Here is an 18,919-nt window from a genome sequence, read left to right on the forward strand (position 1 = left end):
CTGCAGCTTCGTTGTCAGTGTTACCACAGCTTGATTTATTGCACCTGACAAGCTAATATAGAGGTCTGAATTAAAAATTAAAAAAACATGCACGCGAGCAACTTTTTAATAAGTTAAATAGTTAAATAATGATGTGAACGCGTGAAAATGTTTACAGACATTTGGCTAATATTTCATTTTTTAAAATCCCAGTCAGAGTAAGCGGTAAAAAAAGAGTAGACGAGAAAACATTCACGGTAGTTTGTCACGTGTGTACATTTGAAGGAGTGTTTCTACCCACAGTAAAACGATTGGACACGAGTGCTGACGAGGTTCTTATTGACTTTGTTGTTTTGATTGACAGCTGTTGTAGTCATGCCATCCGGAAAGACAGCTTACCCCAAGATCGAGGACAACCGTGACGGCACAGTCACCGTGCGCTACCAGCCCACAGAGACCGGCCTTCACGAGCTCCATGTCAAGTACAACAACGAGCCCATTGACGGTCAGTGAGGTCAAGGGAGGCGGGGAGATAATGAGAGGGGAGACAACTACTTTTAGTGCTTTACTGGAGTGCTCACGTTTTAGTGCTCAAGTTTTCGGCTTGTATGTTTATTGTTAAGGAAGAAAGATTGGTGGAAGCGACAGGTGAACGGACGTACAGAAAGCAAGAGACTTAGTTAAAGTAGTTGGTTAGAAACAGCTTGAACCGAGTTTGTAATAAATTGTACATCTGTTTTAAAGCTACAGGAGAGAGAGAGAGAATGGGCGGGTGAGTGGCGAAAAGAGATGAATTTAAAAATAACACATCTGTAGCACCCTGGGATGTGTAAACTCTCCACGTCAGGGGTGGCTACTGTTGTCCGCAGACAACCCCTGCAGTTTGCTTGGGAAGCTTCAAGGGTAAGGGTAGGGGGAAACTCAAATGATTGCTGTTAGTATGAACTGTGGTCGCCTGACGGTCATGTGCTTGTTTTAACAGGAAGTCCCTTCGTCTTCCACGTGGATGCGGTCAACAGTGGCTATGTCACCGCTTATGGTCCGGGCCTCAGTCACGGGGTCGTGCACGAGCCTGCCTACTTCACCATCAACACCAAGGAGGCCGGAGCTGGTGAGTTCAACCTTGCATCGTACACGTTCCTACCCTACCAAAAACAAAAAACAACAACAAAACAACAAACAAACAAAAAACAAAACAAAACAAAAACACCCCCCCCAAAAAAAAACAACAACCAACAAAACCAAACCAAAACAAACAAACCCTCAACAACAACAAACCGAAAGACATGATGGGAGAGTCAGGATATGCTAGTCTTGTACAGCGACAGGATAATGTTTGCCCAGATTGGTCCATCCAGCCTTGTGATATCTCGCTTAGTTCGAGATTTGAGACATGGTTTAGGTCTCTATAACAGCAAAGTTACTACACCTTCATCAGACTAATTACTGCAAGCTGACAGAAGACAAACTTCCATATAAACATTATACTGCGTAGTTCATATGTAAATTACAGCCTGTAGTTCCTCCATCAAACCGCAATTTCCTATTCTCTTTTCTTTCGATCTTAATGAGAAACAAATTTTAAATGCTTTCACTCAGATGACAGAGCTTAGCACTGGACATATCCAGGAAGTTTCATTGTATAAGTTTTTTTTATTGCGTGGAAGGGCGTTGATGTACACAGATTATAAAAAGTAGAAACTATTTGTTAAAAGTTGTATTAGCCAGCTTACGCAATTTATTGTCAGTAGGAATAGAAAACGGGAGATGAATTAAAATAATTAGTCTTATGGGATAGTTATGTCCCTTGCTACACGGGGTGTCAAGTAGTAAATCAGTTTGACGAGGGCTGGTTGCTGTTTTGTTATGTCCCTTGAGTTCACTGCCCTTGAGTTCCTTGGGCATTACCCAAAGGGAGGTTATAGAAGAACGCTTCTGTGGAATGATTTCTGTTGCTGAATTCACAGTTTCTCGTGATATAGTCTCAGCTGCTGACAGCAACTCGTATTGGCCAATGGTTGTTAGCACAGACTACATCAAATGACTGGAGTTTTCGCTTTGCTAGTAATTCCACTCGTCGACTTTTTAACCTTTGCCTGTACAAAGGTGCTTGTGTTGGTTTTCTGAAAATGGTAACCTGGGTTTAAGTGAATATTTTCAGGACATTCTAAATGTATTTTTTTTTTTTTGTTGCTGCAGGTGGTCTCTCGCTGGCTGTGGAAGGACCCTCCAAGACAGAGATCAAGTGCGTGGACAACCAGGATGGCACGTGCTCTGTGTCCTACATGCCCACAGTGCCCGGCGAGTACCTCATCACCGTAAAGTTCGCCGAGAAGAACATCGTGGGCTCTCCCTTCACTGCCAAAGTCACACGTCAGTTGGCATTGATGTTGAAAATCTTTAACATATCAGCTTTGTGATTGACTCTGTAGCTGTGGACAAGTTGCATAACACAGAAATAATTTTCATGCACTGGCATTCCTCCCCCTCACGAACACACACACATATTCTTGCGCGTGCATCCGTGTATAAGAGGAGGGTGGATTAGCTAGCATTGTGAGCTGCAGGCTACCTCATGGTGGGTGTCTTGTCCCTCACAGCGGGCGAGCCACGCAAGCGTGCTCAACTGTCGGTGGGCAGCAGCAGTGAAGTGTCCCTCAAGGTGACGGAGACGGACATCACCGACCTCACTGCGACCATCCGCAGCCCGTCTGGACGGCAGGAACCCTGCATCCTCAAGCGTCTGGCCAATGGCCACCTGGGTGAGTCTTGCGGGTCTTTTCCAAATTCTTTGGTGCTATGTCCCCTACCCCATCTTCTCCAAAAAAAGCATAAATCTAATAGAGAACACAAATAATTTTAACACACGCTTCAGTATCCCATTCCTGCCCACCCCACACCATGGATCAATGTTCGTGAACACAAAACTTTCACGGGAGGCAAATACAGTAGCACAGTTACGAACTACAAAAACAAGATGATGAAGGGAGATGATGGGAAAGGAGGAGACAACAATTATATGTCTGAAAGTTTCCAATGTACGAAGCATCCAGACAGTGCCACAGGCAGAGCCCAAAAAGGAGAATACGAGACACATGCAAGAGGTCCGCATGAGCAGATCGCAAGGACTGACTTGACTGGTGGGTTTAACATCTCAGACACGTACCAAAAAGTTTAGCATAGTGACTATAACATCACCTCCAGCCAAAGCTGTTTTTGATGGTTTTGGTAGTTAACACAGTAGGTGCCTGATGGAAATATTGGCTACGAGTCGAGAGCGAGGCTCTGGGGTACTGTGCATTCAGGACTGTGGCTGCAGTTTAGCGTTTCACAGGAAAAGTCATCACAAGTCCTCAACACAGGCTAAGTAGCTGTAGCTGCTGCCTTGGCACAACACCAACCACCCCGCCATCAGACCGTGGACAAACACACTTCTCATCGGGATTTCATCCATGAAGCAAGAAGCAGAACTAACACGCTTTTCATCGGGAGTGCAGTCCACGTCCTGGACACACACCGATCCACAATCTCAACATGAAGAAATAAATATAGGGACGAAGCTCAAGTCCGTTGAGGAGAAACTGTGAAGAGCGCATGCCCCGCAGATCAGAAACAAAAAGTTTAAATCACAGAAAAATGGAAACAAAACCCTCGGGCAAGATTGCCGAGGCGAACAATATTTTTCAGAGGTATACGACACAACAAAAAATCCCAAGACAATCAATAATATGTTTATATACATATGTTCGTTTAAGTGTTTATGAGTATGAATGCACCTGCGTGGGCGAGAGGAAGAGAGCAGGCAGAGGCATTCATATCCGCGTGCATTATGCATGAAACGCATTCCTCGAGCAGAACTGCACGCGTGTTAATACAGATCAACATATCTTGCTAGCAGAAGCAAGGAATGAAAAAAAAAAAAAAAGAAAACAGAAACAAATGCCAGTCACTTGCTTATCAGACTACTCGGCCCGTGCCAGCCGATGTCTCACGTTGAAAGGATTTCATTTTCGCGATGAAAGGAAAGTGTGAGTGAGTGGTGTTCAGCAGGCGCCGAGGGCTTTGTCGGCAGGGACGTGCAGGTAGAGACGATGTCGTTTTCAATGAGGTGAAAGATGCTGAACCAGGCTGCGCCTCCCTGTTGAGTGTGTTCCACCCCTTCTTTGCCGCCTGCGCTTTTATTGTTTGCCATCAGAAGGAACGCAAAAGATTTTGATGAGCTTCTATTTTTGTTCTCACTCCAGAAAGAGGCAGCGGCCTCGCTGTGAGCTCGCTAACCTGGAATCCATTTTCTGTTAAAGTGATCTGCGAAGGTCGCCTTTGTGTAGGAATGAAAAAGCTTTCATGGCCGCTTCATCGCCTCTGAGCAGGGGCAGAGCATCACGTGGTGTTCGTGTTGTTTACCTGTACCTCTAGTGTAGCCTTCTCTCCGACTGTTTGTCTGTGATTTTATGTGTTTGTTTTCGTGTTTGTGTGTTAGTCCGTCTGTGTTCGTGTTCCTGCTACGTGTGTCACTAGGTGCACCCGTCATGTTCGTCTCCATAAAGATAGGTCTGATGTTTTTTTTTATTGTTCTACTATTATTGGGTGCGTGCAGACGAGATCAACTGTTTATCACCGTTTAATATCCCGAGATAATAATGTGTTGATATGTAGGCTTACAAAACCCCGTGTTATGTCCGTTATCCCTCCACTTTGATACCTGTAAAATGTTCCACTGGAGGCATTGGTCTCCGCCACATTCTCAGAGTTGTTGTCGCCGGACGTTCAGATTTAACGGTCTGTTTTTGTGGGGAAGGAGAGGAAATCACGTGACTTGGGAGCTGCCTAACAGAAAGCTGCGAGCTCGCTGTGCAATAAGCTCAGTGGGGAAAACCCAGTGGGATGTTGGGCCATGATGCTGGTGGCGTTTGCTTCCCGGTGGTGGCAGGCGCTGCGAGCTGCGGCCAGCAGTCGTTGCTGTTGTCAATCACTTTCACAGCGGTTGGGCATCGCGCGCTGTCTGTCCGTGAGGCTGACTCCCTCGCTATAAGGCGCCTCGGAAAAAAAACCATCTTGAGTCTTTGAAAGTGGGAGCTACCTCCCCTGGCTACCTTCATCTGTGGACCGATCCTTGCACACACATACGTATATACACGCACACACATACGTATATATATATACACACACACGCACACACGCTGGCGTTTGGCGGAAGGAGAGTGGCTTACGACTTGTAAGTCCTAATGGTGGTAATTTGGTGTGAAGCTGAGGAGGAATGTGGAGGCTGAAAAATCGCTTGTTGCGAGACAGAGAAGACAAGAGCAGGAAAACAAAATTTGCAGACGACGTGGAGACCTTGACTTTCTCGGCTGTTCGGACGCCGGCACCTGATCGTCTGCTGCAGCCGAGCTCGACCCATTTACCTCATCGAGGGCAGTAGTTGTAGCAAGACATCTCCCGTAAACAGAATCTCTCAGATCTTTACCCAGCAATCTCAGCGCAGGCCCCTCGTTTCCGTCTTCTCGCAGGCATGAGAGCCTGAAGCAAGATCCAAGAAGCTCCCTGCACCTGACTTAATTAGGTGTCTTGTAGCTTTCTTAATTTGGATTCCCGTACCTCCCTCTATTTCGCTTTGCTTGTACCCGGCATAGCATGGTTACTTGTACCCGGCTTAATATAGTTTCTTGAACCTGACTTGATAATGTATCTTGCACCTGCCTCAGTTTGTTTTCAGTAGAGTCGTTCACCCGCGTAGGAAGGGAGACACACAGGTGGACATGCTCTCCTCCCCTGTCACCCCTCCCTAGCTTTACTCCTGATGTTTTATTTCATCTGTGTCCGTGTTTATTATGCAAGACTTGTAGCTACATTACAGCAGCAACTATTCACAAACCTGTCGGAACAAATGTTGTGTAAGGAAATGGAAGAAAGTCCATGCCTGGCTCGTGGTTCTGCCTTGAAATGTGAAAGGTAGACTGAGGATAATTCGACATGGAAAATAGTAATTGCTAACGCAAAGAAAGTTCAAAGACTGTTGAAGGTAGGTCAAGTTGAAGGTAACAGTTAAGAGCTGGAAGAACAAGGTTAAAGAAAATGTTAGATGATAAGGAGATAAAAATATAATTCATTTAAAATGAGTCATATTTTGGGTAGGCCTAAGGCAACAAATGTGAAGAGTTTTACTACGGTTTTTCTCATGATCGCATGGTCGGAGCTGTGGCAAGAAACGAATCGTCGAGGAATGTTTTCTCCCTGAAACTGAAACTTGTAAACACTTGGGTTCCCTCGCTTTATCTCCCTAGATTGTCACAGATCTTCGGATTCCTCCTCCTGGCTACATCCTGCCGTCTGCAGCAGAAATGAATTCCCCACACCATTCCCCAGAACAGAGAAGGACTCACTCCCCTCTTTTCATCTTGAGTTCGCACAGCTGAGTGGCTTCTACTCACCTGCCGTGCTCCGAGTGAGCTGACAGGTAGGCACACCTGTGTGCCGCAATTTGCCGGGGAATGACTTCGCCGAGACAAGACAGTGCGGCTGTAATCTGCCTTCAGATAGGCAACTTAGTCATGCCAAATTTATCCTGGCATCGCAGAATTGCGAATACTCGAGTTAAAAGAAAAGCGGCCTCAGAAAAATCCTAGTCCTAGTTTGGACTGAAGCACCTCTAGAGTGTTTCCCCGATGACGAATTGTTCAGATGCTAGCTGCCCTGGGATTGGCTGGCGGCTCCACAGTCGAGACTTCTGGTTGGTCAAGACGGACTAACCACATGCTTTTTCAGCTGTGCACCACGGGAAAAAGGTCGCGGAAGAGGAACCGATAAAAGTTTTAATTTAATTGGAGTCTGTAAGGATAGTTCGTGCTGTGAAAGATAGTTGCAAAGTTACCTGCACGTGCCGCAATGTCTAGACAAGAGAGAGTGTCAGTGACTGAAACGAGAACTACCACGACTACCAAGGGTAAAGACGGCCCTCGTGTTGCTTTTTATCCATTTGTACTAAGATTGTTTATTAACCATATTTTATAAGAAAGCTTATCGTCTATAAAATAAGATTATCAAAATATTATGCAATGTAATAAGATTGCTGATTAACCATCTGTACTTTTTTTAAAATATAGTTGTGATATACTTAGTTATTTAAAGTGCTTGATTGAATTATGCATTATCTACATTTTCGCTCGGTAAAAGAAACATTGTATACCTTGTTTAAAGTTAAGAAAACATTTTGAAGTGTTCAGTCAGAAGTTCATTCACATTTTGTTATTTGTATTTCAAGTTTTATTCCGTCGTCGATGAAAATGTTTGCCTGTCGGAAGAGTCCTTCCAATTCATTAAAACCATAATGATAGACAAGAACGAGTGAAAGTTTGTAGTTTTGCACAAGAAACTTTGTGTTAGGCTTAACACCGATGTCCACCAGGCTTCGAGGACATTGTGACAAGAAGGAACCACTTAGACTGGGTTGTGTAGTGATGTGCTTGTGGATCTTGTTCCAGGAATCACCTTCACACCTCGCGAGACTGGCGAGCACCTAGTGGATGTCAAGCGCAATGGCAAACACATCGCCAACTCGCCCTTCAAGATCATGGTCGGCGAGAGCGAGCTTGGCAATGCCAGCAAGGTCAAGGTGTATGGCAAGGGTCTTACCGAGGGAATGGCCAATGAAGTGAATGAGTTCATTGTGGACACCAGGGAGGCAGGTGAGTCGCACATTGTCATTTTCGTCCGTTTCGTATTTTATGAAAAAGATTCCCGTTCTCACATTTGTGTTAGTTTATATGTGTGGATATTGGCTGTGATATTGGCTATTGATACTGTGTGATAATGAGATCACCGAAGAAGTAAACAAGTTGTTGGTGGAGCGTTGAGAATGATAGGGAGGTCCTGTCGAGGGGATGAAAAATGAAAGCAAACGCAGGGAAAGTGGAGGGCGCTAAAATAAATGGGCGGGTGTGAGTGTGTGTCAGGAAGAGGGGAAGTTCCGCCCAGTATGTTGAGGACTGTCTTCTGCTGCTGGTGACCACTGCATGTGTGTGTTTAGGCTATGGCGGTATGAGCCTGTCCATCGAGGGGCCGAGCAAAGCCGACATCGAGTGTCACGACAACGAGGACGGCACGTGCCGCGTGACCTACAAGCCCACAGAACCAGGCACCTACATCATCAACATCAAGTTTGCCGACGAGCATGTGCCAGGTGTGTATGACCACGTAGACCTTAGTAACACTGGGTGGGTAAGGGTACTGAGTCTCTTGTAACACCAGGTGTTTATCGCCACATAGTCTTTATCACGAAGTAACAAACAGCGAATAATTTCTGCGTGCTAACAGAAGTATATATATATATTGAAATTCGTGTAGGTATGTCAGCGCGTGCTCTAGAGAAGATGGCCTTGTGGGAAGATAGACACCATGTGGTCCGTTGTGTCTGTGTTGTTATTGACACAAGCTCGTGCTCTAATGGACAAGTAAGACACGATGCAATCGCTTGCTTGATACTTAATGACATCAAGTGGTCTTGATGCTTTATTTTAACGACGACAAACAGATGAAAAGAGATTGAGAGCAGCAGCAAATAATTAGTATCAAACAAAACTGTACTGTAAGAGCCTACTACACAGTCACAGCTCATTAACCAGACGAGGGCCGTACTGTCAGTCTCTCGGCCACACTCACCTGTACAAATACTCTGTATACGCAAGCTAAGCACATTTCTGCCAGACGAGGAATTTTCAGAGAACAGGGTGGGTGGGTAGTTGGGGGGCAGCCCAGTGCATTTAGGCGTAGAAATGCCTCTCATAGTCTTGTGGGGAAGGACATGCAGATGTAACCACTTGGCGGACTGAAGTGCAGACGACATGGCAAGTTCTTAATAAAGTTTTGCAGACTGCGGTAGGGAGGACTGGTTACACCTGGCAGTAAATGATTAGTTACTACTGTAAGGTAGTCGGGGTTGGTTTGGTATACCACTCCTAGAGCTGCTGACACATAATTCACCAAATGCCTGGCATGCCGGTGGGTTTTTTTTTTAAACCTCTCGCTGTGCAAGTATCATGACAGCTGTTTGTGTTTACTCGGTGTACATTTTATTGGAACCCTAAACCAGTTACTTCATGCCTCTGACTAAAAGTTGTTGTGGATACTTGCATTTCCCTTGACAACGATTTTGTAAAGCTCTAGACATGTCGGTATCTAAATATAAGAAAACAAACTCAGGAAGTTCGCTTCAGGACTGATCGAGTTGACTGGTTACACGTTGCGCTGTTTTCAGGGATGGATGGGTGGGTTAAAAAATGGAACAGCTGCATGGTAGAGATGCTTCTAGTTACCTGTGTTATTTCTGACATGCAGGTAGCCCATTCACCGTCAAGATCGGCGGCGAGCCCTCGGCTAAGATCACAGAGCGCATCACTCGCCACAAAGCGGCCGCTGACGTCACGCACGTGGGCAGCGTGTGCGAGCTGAGCCTCAAGATACCCGGTGAGTAATTTTTCTTTTTTTACCGGACATACATTGCGAAGTATGGACTATATCTAGCAAATGTTCACTTGATAGCATCATACAACATTTACCAACTATAGTCATGTATTCGACAGTCTTTGTCTTCTTAAAAATGTCTTTTAGGCTCCAGGTACTCAGAGGTCAACTTTGAGGTTACGTTTAGTGTTTTCATGGCATTAGTAACGGTCCATGGATACGGTACCAGTGGTATCCCAGGGTTAAGGCAGTGGTAGTGGCCAGTATGATACCGGAAACAGCAATCCTTAGTGTTTATATGCTTATCCTGTTGTCTACTGTTATATGTTGTGGTGGCATTCGTAAAACTCTAAAGTGCATCGTTCTTCCTTCTAATTTTATGTTTTGGTTGTCCTTCCTGTTCTGCTTTAAAATAATTTTAAGTAAAGACGTCTGAGCGCAGATCGACAGCATGTCCTGTTTCTCATTTCCTGTCTGTGGGTGAGTAGGCGAAGGGTTTAAAGAAGAAATTCTACAGCTCTTGGTGTTTATGGGAAAATTTAACTCACATTTACCCGTATTTTCCTTTCACATTCCTTGGCTTCGTGATTGCTGGGAGCCAGGTTTCTCTTTTACACACACGCGCATGCTCAGTGAACATTTCCCAGGTGTTAGCAATAATTTCGCAAGGTGGGTAGGCGTCGGCACTAGGACCTTTTGTATTAGTCCACGTAGAGCTCGAGTAGAACAGGAGGTAAAGCTACCTTGGAGGTGTCTGTGGACCAGAAGATCGTGACACCGGGTTAACATATTTCTCATTATACAAGCTGACAACAGTCGAGGGAAAGGTGCTGCGACCATGACTGATACCGGCTGCCAACAGGTTGAATGAAAGGTTTCCAACAAGTAGCAGCGCCGTCTTTTTTTTTTTTCTACATCCGATCGCAACCTCAACATCTTCATTAGGGGGCAAGGTGGTGTCCCTACGATGCTGTGGGGGGAAGCTCTCGACCAGGTGTGAATGCGATTTTCGCGGCAAGGCTATAACAGTCGTTGGCCACTAATGTCCCACTGAGTGATGGAGGTGAGGCTGGCACGGTTGAGCTGCATACTATGTTTCTTCCGCTCCATCGTTATCATTCTTTCCGTTGCCGCTGAATTGTAGGCGTCACCTGACTAGCACCACCACCAGCACCACCACCAGCACCACAAGCTTTGTCAGCATCTACAATACACACCTACACTTAATGCAATACCAGCTGTTGATGTTAAGAGGAAGAAGTCTTCACTAGGGCGACACGCTGACGGCAGACGGACAGAGAGGTCACAACTGCACCTGTCCCCACACCCTACCCCCTTACCACCCGATCTCTGTTCTCAGGTAAATGCACGGAGCCAGTCAGCTCTGACGTCACCCTGACCCCTCTACAAGAAAGGGGAATAGGTCACTGGCTGTGAAGATGATTTCACGAATTTTCCAGTCTGAGTTGTTCCGGAAGGGGTTTGAAGCAATGTAATTTTGTTCAACTAATGTTTGTCTGGGTCACTATGCCAAGGGTTAGCCATTCTGCAGCAGATTAGAAGCTGGCTTCAGTAGCTGCTGTCAGGTCTGCACGACTCCGCCGTCGATGTAGTTCTCTCTCTTATTCTGTGCAGCTGTCTCAGGTGTATCTCCATTTCCTCCCATCTCGCCAACTTCTCTCGCTCCATCTCCGCATCTTGGAGCGATATTTTATAGTATACTACTCTCTACACTCGATGCTTTCCTGACATTGTCACATTTCCATATTATGTGTCGTTGCAGTCTGTGACCTCACATTCCCTCCTTTGCGAGGCTCTGTTCCCTCGTTTTGTGAGCGAAACCCATCAGTATGTTTGTCGGTCTGCCTGCTTGCCTGTTTGTGATTTCATGGCTACCTCCCCCTCCAAGGCTCTGACTGCTGCGCTAGTCTTTGCCAGATTCCAGACATCCAGCGCGCCATGTCTGGTATCGGCCTTCAGTGCCAAGCAGCTGTTAGCTAATGCAGGGTGTCCTCCGCTAAAGAATGTAAATTCCCACCCCACCCCCCGCATCGGTGACTACAGACGATTAGATATTTTTAGCACGTGGCTGCTATCTTTAGCTCATCAGGCTATTTTGAGGAGCGCCCTCGCATCGTCTTCATTGAGGCTCAAGACGTTTCTCGATGTCAGTGGACGAGGAGCATTTGGATGCACGCGCGCACTTTTAGCCCACCTGCTGCTATTCTTGGCTTCGTGCAGATGTCACTGAGCGGCTTGTTTTCTCTTCGTCTTGACGAGTGTAATTATCGTCCAGACTTTTTTTTATCTGCTTTCTGAAGCCAAAGAGCCGAGTTATTTGCCCTTGTGCTGCAACCGTTAGTCTTGGTTCAGTAACATATGAGTGACCCTGTTCCTTTGACGAGAGACGGGGGAGGAATTGGTGTTTAATGCCGAGCCAGCAACTAAAGCTACATTCACAGCAAAGCAGCCAGCACTGTAAACAGATGAATGAACAGCGCACCCCAAACGAGATTTGAACCCAAGACATCCAATCCTCACTGTATTGGTGACAGGTGCTAACCGCATCGTCCCAGCGGCCTAGCTGTACTCCCCCCACCTCTCCATCTCTCTCTCACAATCTCATAATTAACATAATTCTTTCATAGAAACGGTTTCGACGGACGATATCATTCCGCAATTTCGCCCACGGGAAGTGAACTGCCGATGGTGTTGTAGCTGTAAGTGCTGTACGTCCTCGCGATAAACGTAGGCTGACCCGGGGTCACGGAGAGTTGCCAGTGAAGTTATTTTCGTGTTGGTTTATTGCTCTAATAATGTGAAATCGCAACATTATTTATTTTTTAAGAGGTCGTTGCCGGTGTAGCAGTGGTGGTGGTTGGTGGTGATGGTGGGTTTATTAGATCGGCGGAGGGTACAGGACGAAGAGGTGAGGTAATGTTGAGCAGGGAAGCGGGAGGAGCGTTGGGGGTTAGACAGGAAAACGGAAGGTGACGATTATCGAGGGAAGATGTGCCGAGTGTTGAGAGTTGCTAGGCGCCGAGTTCAACCGAGAGAAAAGTTTCGAGAAAGTTAAAGAATGCGTTCCACGAGTTTCTCTCTCTAAGCCAGCAGAGAGAGCTGACTCGAAATTCTTGGAGTTCAAGAGGGATTGAAACTGTTACGAAAACGAAATATGACCGTGCGGTGGGAGTGGAAGTTGGGGGAGGGGAGGGTCGAAGACTGGGAGGAAGTTGCTGTTTTCGGCGAAGAGAAGGAGGGGGCAGGGCCGAAAAATGGAAGGTGCCAAGAACGTAGCAGTGGTTGATCTCCCCCCGCCACCCCACACCACCCCTATGCTCTTGTACCGCCTGGAACTGATAAGGAAGCAAGTGATTGCCTCTTGAAGACATAAGGCCAGGTTATTTTCTGCCTTGCCCCTTACTTTCTTCCTGCCTTTCTTCGGCTTTCTATAGCCTGCAACAGCGGCTGAGCGTCCTACCTGTTAGCCGGCGCTGTCCATATCTACCTGTTACCTTTTGGCCAGCAGTTAAGGCAGACTCTGGTCGTTTGCCCTTTTCTTGCCAGACCTCGGCTGTTCTCTGCAGCCATCCTTCTTTTTAATTGTGCTGCGAGGCGATACAGGTATGCGCTTATTACCTGCCTCTTGATAGTTTGCGGCTGCTTGCACATTTCTTGCTGGACGCCTTGGTGGGAGCATTTCGACTGGAGGGCTTTCTGTGAACACCGAGCATATTTGTGAACGTGCAGGTTCTACAGGTGTGCTGGACAGTTCTAGACATTTCTAGAGCTGAATACCTACAGTGTCCGAGAATATCGCTAAAGCAGACGACTTGCGCTCGTGGACAGCCAGGAGGGAAAAGACAGTGATTTGTGTTTCTCGACAGGTTTTTTGTTTCAAATCTTCGATCTACAGTTATTTTTTCTGGAGAGCACGATCTTGTGTGAGTTGTTCCTCGCTGGACGAAAAGGTCGTTATTTTGTTTCTTCATTTACTGAGGACTGTACAGTTGAGACTGGTAGAAGTCCTCCTTGGGTTAAACCACTGTGAACAGGCGATCCGGGGCTGTTTCCAGTTCGTGCTGATGGTGTTCGGAGCTACCTGAGTCGTCTGGTCACTTTCATTGGGGTCAAGGGTCAAGAAAGACGAGACGTGGATCGAAGAAGACTGTCGGGTGCAGCGGACTGGTCAGAGGTGACGGCAGGTGACTGCGCTCGACATCGTTCTTCGCGAGAGCCACACGCACTGTGCGCGCCGCTTGTGGTCACGTGGCTGCAGGACAGCGTCGTCGATGAAGATGAAGATGCCTTGCATTGGACGAGAATACCGGTTCTGCGCCAAACCGAAAGGTTGGGTCGCGCCTGCACATTGTTTTAGTAAATAAGTCGACTTACTTAAGTCCTTTCCTGTATTCGTCATTGTAGCCGACTGCTTAATGGTATCAACGCTACGACTGCGGACTCTGTCTTCATCTTTTTCTTTTCTTTCATTCCAGGTTGTTCTCTCTCTCTGTGTGCGTGTATGTGAGTGCACCCTTTGGGTCAGGTGATGTGCACCATGGTTTACTTCTGACTGTCGCCTGTAGCCAATACGAGCCACAGGAAAGTGTGTTTAAAACAACCACGGGTAGGACGGATGAGCAGTGTGTGCCTGTGGAGTAGATGGGAAGGAATTATTTAGGTATCTGCTTGACAGATGACTGTATCTAAAGGTGTCCACTCCTCCACTCACACCCGCTGTGTTAAGTGCTCCTCAGGACTAAACACAGATCAAGGCTGCAGTTATCGCATCCTCACATGCACCTCTTTGCTTCACATTCATAAAAATACTTTGACCCATTAAACCCTCTAAAATCATTTTTGGAAGCTCTGTAATTTTTCTCAAACGCACACACCAAGCTGCAAAAGGAGAGAGGCAGTTCGGCAGTGAACTGATATACCTGTGGTCAGACTGCCAGCCTCCCGTGATGCCTGCAATCACTAGAAGAAAATGTAGTGAGCCAGGATAAGAAGCAACAGTGATGATATCACACTGCAGGGGAAATCACAGGAAAAAACATTGTGAAAGGACAGTATGACGAACGGGCAGAAGCATGACCCCTGTCGACCGCCTGTTGTGGAAAGATGACAGATAGCCATCTCATGCACCCTATGCTATTAAAAGCAGTCATGTAACTCATAGCGATGAGAAGCACTCAAGAAATATGTCCGCTAATATTATTTCAGCCGCTCTGCCATTACTAACACTTAACAAGAAACCAGCATCAATAGTAGGTAGCACCCTGACAAGCAAATTCGTCTATCTCAGACCAATAACCTCTGGCCAGGATGTGCTTAGACTTCCTTTTACCCTGCTGATACAGGAGGTCTGGGCCTGTATTTGTCAACTCGGGACAGACATACTGTGCAGTTCAGGGAGAGTATCTAGAAGTTTTCTTATCAGTCAGGAAAGACAACTATGGGGTGGAAAATGGGATTTTATATTTTACCTGTGGGAAAAAATGTCTGTAAAGATCTTAAATGTTCTCGTTGCCATTTGCATGACACTCTGCAGGTGCTCTCAATCAACATATGAAATCTGAAGTGGCAGCCAAAACAGTTATTTGTGATAATTCAGAACTATTAGATTGAAGGAAAACCTCTTTTTAAAAAAATAAAACATGTAAAAAGACTTCATTTACAGTAGAGTAGGGCAGTGCAGCAGAGCTGAATGTAAGCAAACTTTTTCTCTCACTGTTCTCTTTTCATTTGCGGGTGTGAAGATGACACAACAACTAAAGAATTGAAGATCGGGATGAAATATTAAGAGCAGTATTTATGTAATCTTGAAGTTTTGAACCTGACAAACATTATTCACTCATTTATCACCTTATACATGTTTTATGTGAGACTGCTAGACTGTGCCGGTACCCGTGTCTGGCACTTTACAATTGCCTGTTTGAAAACTGTAATATTGATGTAAATGTACATTTGTTGGCCTTTTAAGAATGCAGTATTATTTCTGGATTTGTGATTCACTGAGTTGCTGTGTAGGGAGTCTTGTTGCTAGAGAGAACTATCCCACAGCAGATATTCCTGCCACAGCAGATAGATGAGCTTGACAGCGAGCAGTAGGTGTATTACACCGCAGTGGCTGGAGCCTGGCTCTGTTCCAGAAAACCAGAATTCCTGGAAGAAAAACGAGCGCTCCATCTTATCATGATTTAAGTCAATTCTGATAAAGAAGGATTTTTTTGGCGGTTTTCTCACATCATGAATTTACACCTTTTTTGTTGCTTTTTTATTCAGTCTGGCGCAATGGCTTGCAAAAAATAGTTAATGAAATGTATTTCACAGAAACAGAGTTCTGAGTCTGCAGTGGTTTTGATGTCTGATAAGTTTCCTCAAAATATATCTTTACTTAGTTTATTTGGCACCATTTAACTTTTTTTGTCTGCTGTAAATTTAAAACACTGAAGAGGTTATTCATGAAGACAAATTATAGTATACTCTGTTTATTTCCTGCTTTCTGGGTAATCCTTGTCAGAATTATTCATATGATCTTGAACTCCTCTGTGTTCCATGCATTAAATATTTCTTTCAGACTTTTTTCTGCCTTGTGGTTGCTTAGTGCTCTATTCTTGGAGCTTCCGTTATGAGGGGTGATCAAGCGTCCTTTATGGTTAATGCACATGCAGTTGGTATCCATTTTCTTAATTTTCTTTGGCTGGTATAACTACGCAGCTTTTCCTGGGTGGTTAATGCACTCTGCCATGAAGCAGAAGATTGCTAGTTTAAGTCCTTAGCTGGGCTAGTAGTTAGAAAACACTCCTTGCCCACCATATCATCTGATTGTCAGAAATGGGTACACAGTTTATCAGGGAAGGCAAAAGTGGCAAAAGCAGAAGGTTGGGGTCGGCCTTCCACTAGACACAGTGAACCACTTGCATTCACTGCCTTTGCAGTCGCTAGCTTATGGGACTCCTTATCTACAAGCTTGTAGATCTTACAAGGCTTTGATCAAGATTTTGTGCATTATTTATTTTTTGTGAAATATCTTTACCCTTTAAGCCTGTTGTGTTATCTCTGCTGCTCTCAGATAATGTTTTATCTTGAAACTTCATTTTCAATAAGAAAATGTTTACTTCAGAGCTTCTATCATTTTTATTATTTCATTTCATCTTTTCATTTATTGTTTTCTTGTTAAGTCTATAGCATTGTCATCTCCATTGTTGCTACCACCAACATCAATAATGGTTTGATCATGCCACTAACCTTTGCACCCACTTACTGGCATTTATTTCAGATGAAATTCCACAAAATCAGACAGCTTTGTAAAGTCTGTAAGACTTCGATGATGGAATAAATGATGGTCATGTTCATATTTTCTCATCACAGATAATTTCAGGTTCAGATAATTCATTTATTGCTTTCTTCCTATTGTGGATAATTCCAGATTCTTGAAGTCCAATATTTTTCTTTGGCAGGTACAAGTCCATTTGATATGACAGCCTCAGTGAAGAGCCCCTCCGGACTCTCTGAGTTGTGTGATGTTGTCAGTCTGGATGACAACCATTACAGCATCAAATTTGTTCCCAAGGAAATGGGCATTCACACTGTCAGCGTCAAGCATAAGGATATGCACATCCCAGGTAAGACCTCACAGGTCACAGGCATGGAGCAGTGGATGGCAGATTTTTATCAACTTCTTGTCACACTGACAGATGATACACTGGTTAAAGGCCATTTTAAACAGCAGATAAATGCATTCTTATGAAAACCCACTCCCTAAGAATGCATGGAAGCACTGATAGAACTGTTCACTGTGTTACGTTGTGTCGTTACAGGCAGTCCATTTGAGTTCACTGTTGGGCCCATAACTGGTGGAGGCTCTCACAAGGTGCATGCAGCTGGTCCTGGTCTGGAGAGGGGAGAAGTGCAGCAGCCCTGTGAGTATATCTAACACATTAATCTTCATGGAAGTAAGGCTGTATTTGTATATTTTTTCTTAATTTTTTTATTTTGTTAAGTGATGCCAATTTATTTTTCTTTGGTTTATAAATGTGCTTGTCTTTGGTCTGCCTAATTTAGTTTTGCTTCTTCTTGTTATCTTCACTTTGAGAATCTCTGTTATGTATCTGCACTTCAGAAAGACATACAGTAAAAGCTTTTAAACCACAGGTTTTGTCTTGCTGCTAATTAGATGTCGCAAAGATAAGTTTGTTGTTTCAGTCCAATTTTTTATCTTTCAGGTTATCTTTTCAGTGTTTATAATTTGGCATTTAGATCCTGGCTAAAAGATTTCAAATAGAATGTTTGTCTGTATTACTTTGATGACTTGCAGTGTTTTTCTTAGTCTTTGTTTAAATTATAGCCGTGTCTCACTGCAATGTTAATCTTGTTGATCTTTCTGACAACATTCTTCTCTTACAAAAATCAGAGTGAGTAGTCCTAAAATAAATGTTGAGCCTGCATATTTCTTCCCATTTACTGGTGATAATCTATACATTGCTGGGATGGGAGATGATGGTGTTGACATCTGCCTCAGGTGACTTCAACATCTATACCCGTGAGGCAGGAGCGGGTGGTCTGTCCATTGCTGTGGAAGGTCCCTCGAAGGCAGAGATTGACTTCCAGGACAGGAAAGATGGCTCTTGTGGCGTGACATACACCGTCTCTGAACCTGGTAACTTCTTGTTATCTGTACATGGGTGTAGGATAGGAAATAAGACAAACAGATGTCTGCATTTTTGTTAGTGTGCAGTTTTTTTACAATTACAGTATTTTAAAATCTGGTTCTAATTCACAGTATTTTTAAATCTGATTCTAATTCAGACAGGAAATTCACTCTTCTGATGTAACTAGCTATAATTTACTTTTTAAAAATATACATAAACGTCATCTAAGATTAGTCTGTGAATTTTTTAAGTGTGATGTTTGCAATTTTGTTGTACAACCAGGTGAATACTACGTTTCGATCAAATTCAACGATGAACACATCCCTGAGTCACCTTTCCGTGTTCCTATTACACCCAGCATTGGGGATGCCCGCAAACTGTCAGTGACATCTCTCCAGGACAGGGGTCTGCAGGTAGGCTCATCAAAACCTCATTCATTTCTGAGATATTGAGCTTGTCTCTTTAAGTTGGATGACTATTTCTCTGTCACAAGTAGCAGCTGAGAAAATTATGTGAATATTTGGGTTCTGTTCAGGCCCATCAGTATCCTGGAAATGTTACATTTATGGAAAGATGATCAGAATGACTAATGCCATTGCTGTATTATTGGCACATGTATCAACTTTAAACCTACTGATGCTGACATTTGATGTTTTGTTTTTTTAGGTGGGCAAACCTGCTGCTTTCGTTGTCAACTTCAATGGTGCTAAAGGCAAGCTGCGAGCTCAGGTGGTGTCGCCCTCTGGTTCACAGGAGGAGGCATTGGTGCAGGAGGTAGACGATGGTGAGTTTGGGGACTTAGTTCGGTGTTGGTGACTTTTGTT

General features: G+C 44.7%; 1 protein-coding gene across 5 annotated transcripts in view; it reads left to right on the plus strand.

The window, feature by feature from the left end:
• LOC112571578 (filamin-A-like) overlaps window positions 1-18,919 on the plus strand; it is an 83,467-nt gene that overhangs the window by 60,705 nt on the left and 3,843 nt on the right. For all 5 annotated transcript variants that reach the window (XM_025250660.1, XM_025250659.1, XM_025250662.1 and 2 more), the window contains 12 exons: window positions 344-484; window positions 962-1,090; window positions 2,179-2,352; window positions 2,580-2,741; window positions 7,461-7,664; window positions 8,006-8,158; window positions 9,313-9,441; window positions 16,905-17,069; window positions 17,265-17,366; window positions 17,966-18,103; window positions 18,378-18,508; window positions 18,762-18,879. In XM_025250660.1, coding sequence (XP_025106445.1) covers window positions 344-484; window positions 962-1,090; window positions 2,179-2,352; window positions 2,580-2,741; window positions 7,461-7,664; window positions 8,006-8,158; window positions 9,313-9,441; window positions 16,905-17,069; window positions 17,265-17,366; window positions 17,966-18,103; window positions 18,378-18,508; window positions 18,762-18,879 — 1,746 coding nt within the window. The remainder of the gene's footprint in view (window positions 1-343; window positions 485-961; window positions 1,091-2,178; window positions 2,353-2,579; window positions 2,742-7,460; window positions 7,665-8,005; window positions 8,159-9,312; window positions 9,442-16,904; window positions 17,070-17,264; window positions 17,367-17,965; window positions 18,104-18,377; window positions 18,509-18,761; window positions 18,880-18,919) is intronic.

Source organism: Pomacea canaliculata, linkage group LG9 (genome assembly GCF_003073045.1).
Source record: "Pomacea canaliculata isolate SZHN2017 linkage group LG9, ASM307304v1, whole genome shotgun sequence".
Lineage (NCBI taxonomy): Eukaryota > Metazoa > Mollusca > Gastropoda > Architaenioglossa > Ampullariidae > Pomacea > Pomacea canaliculata.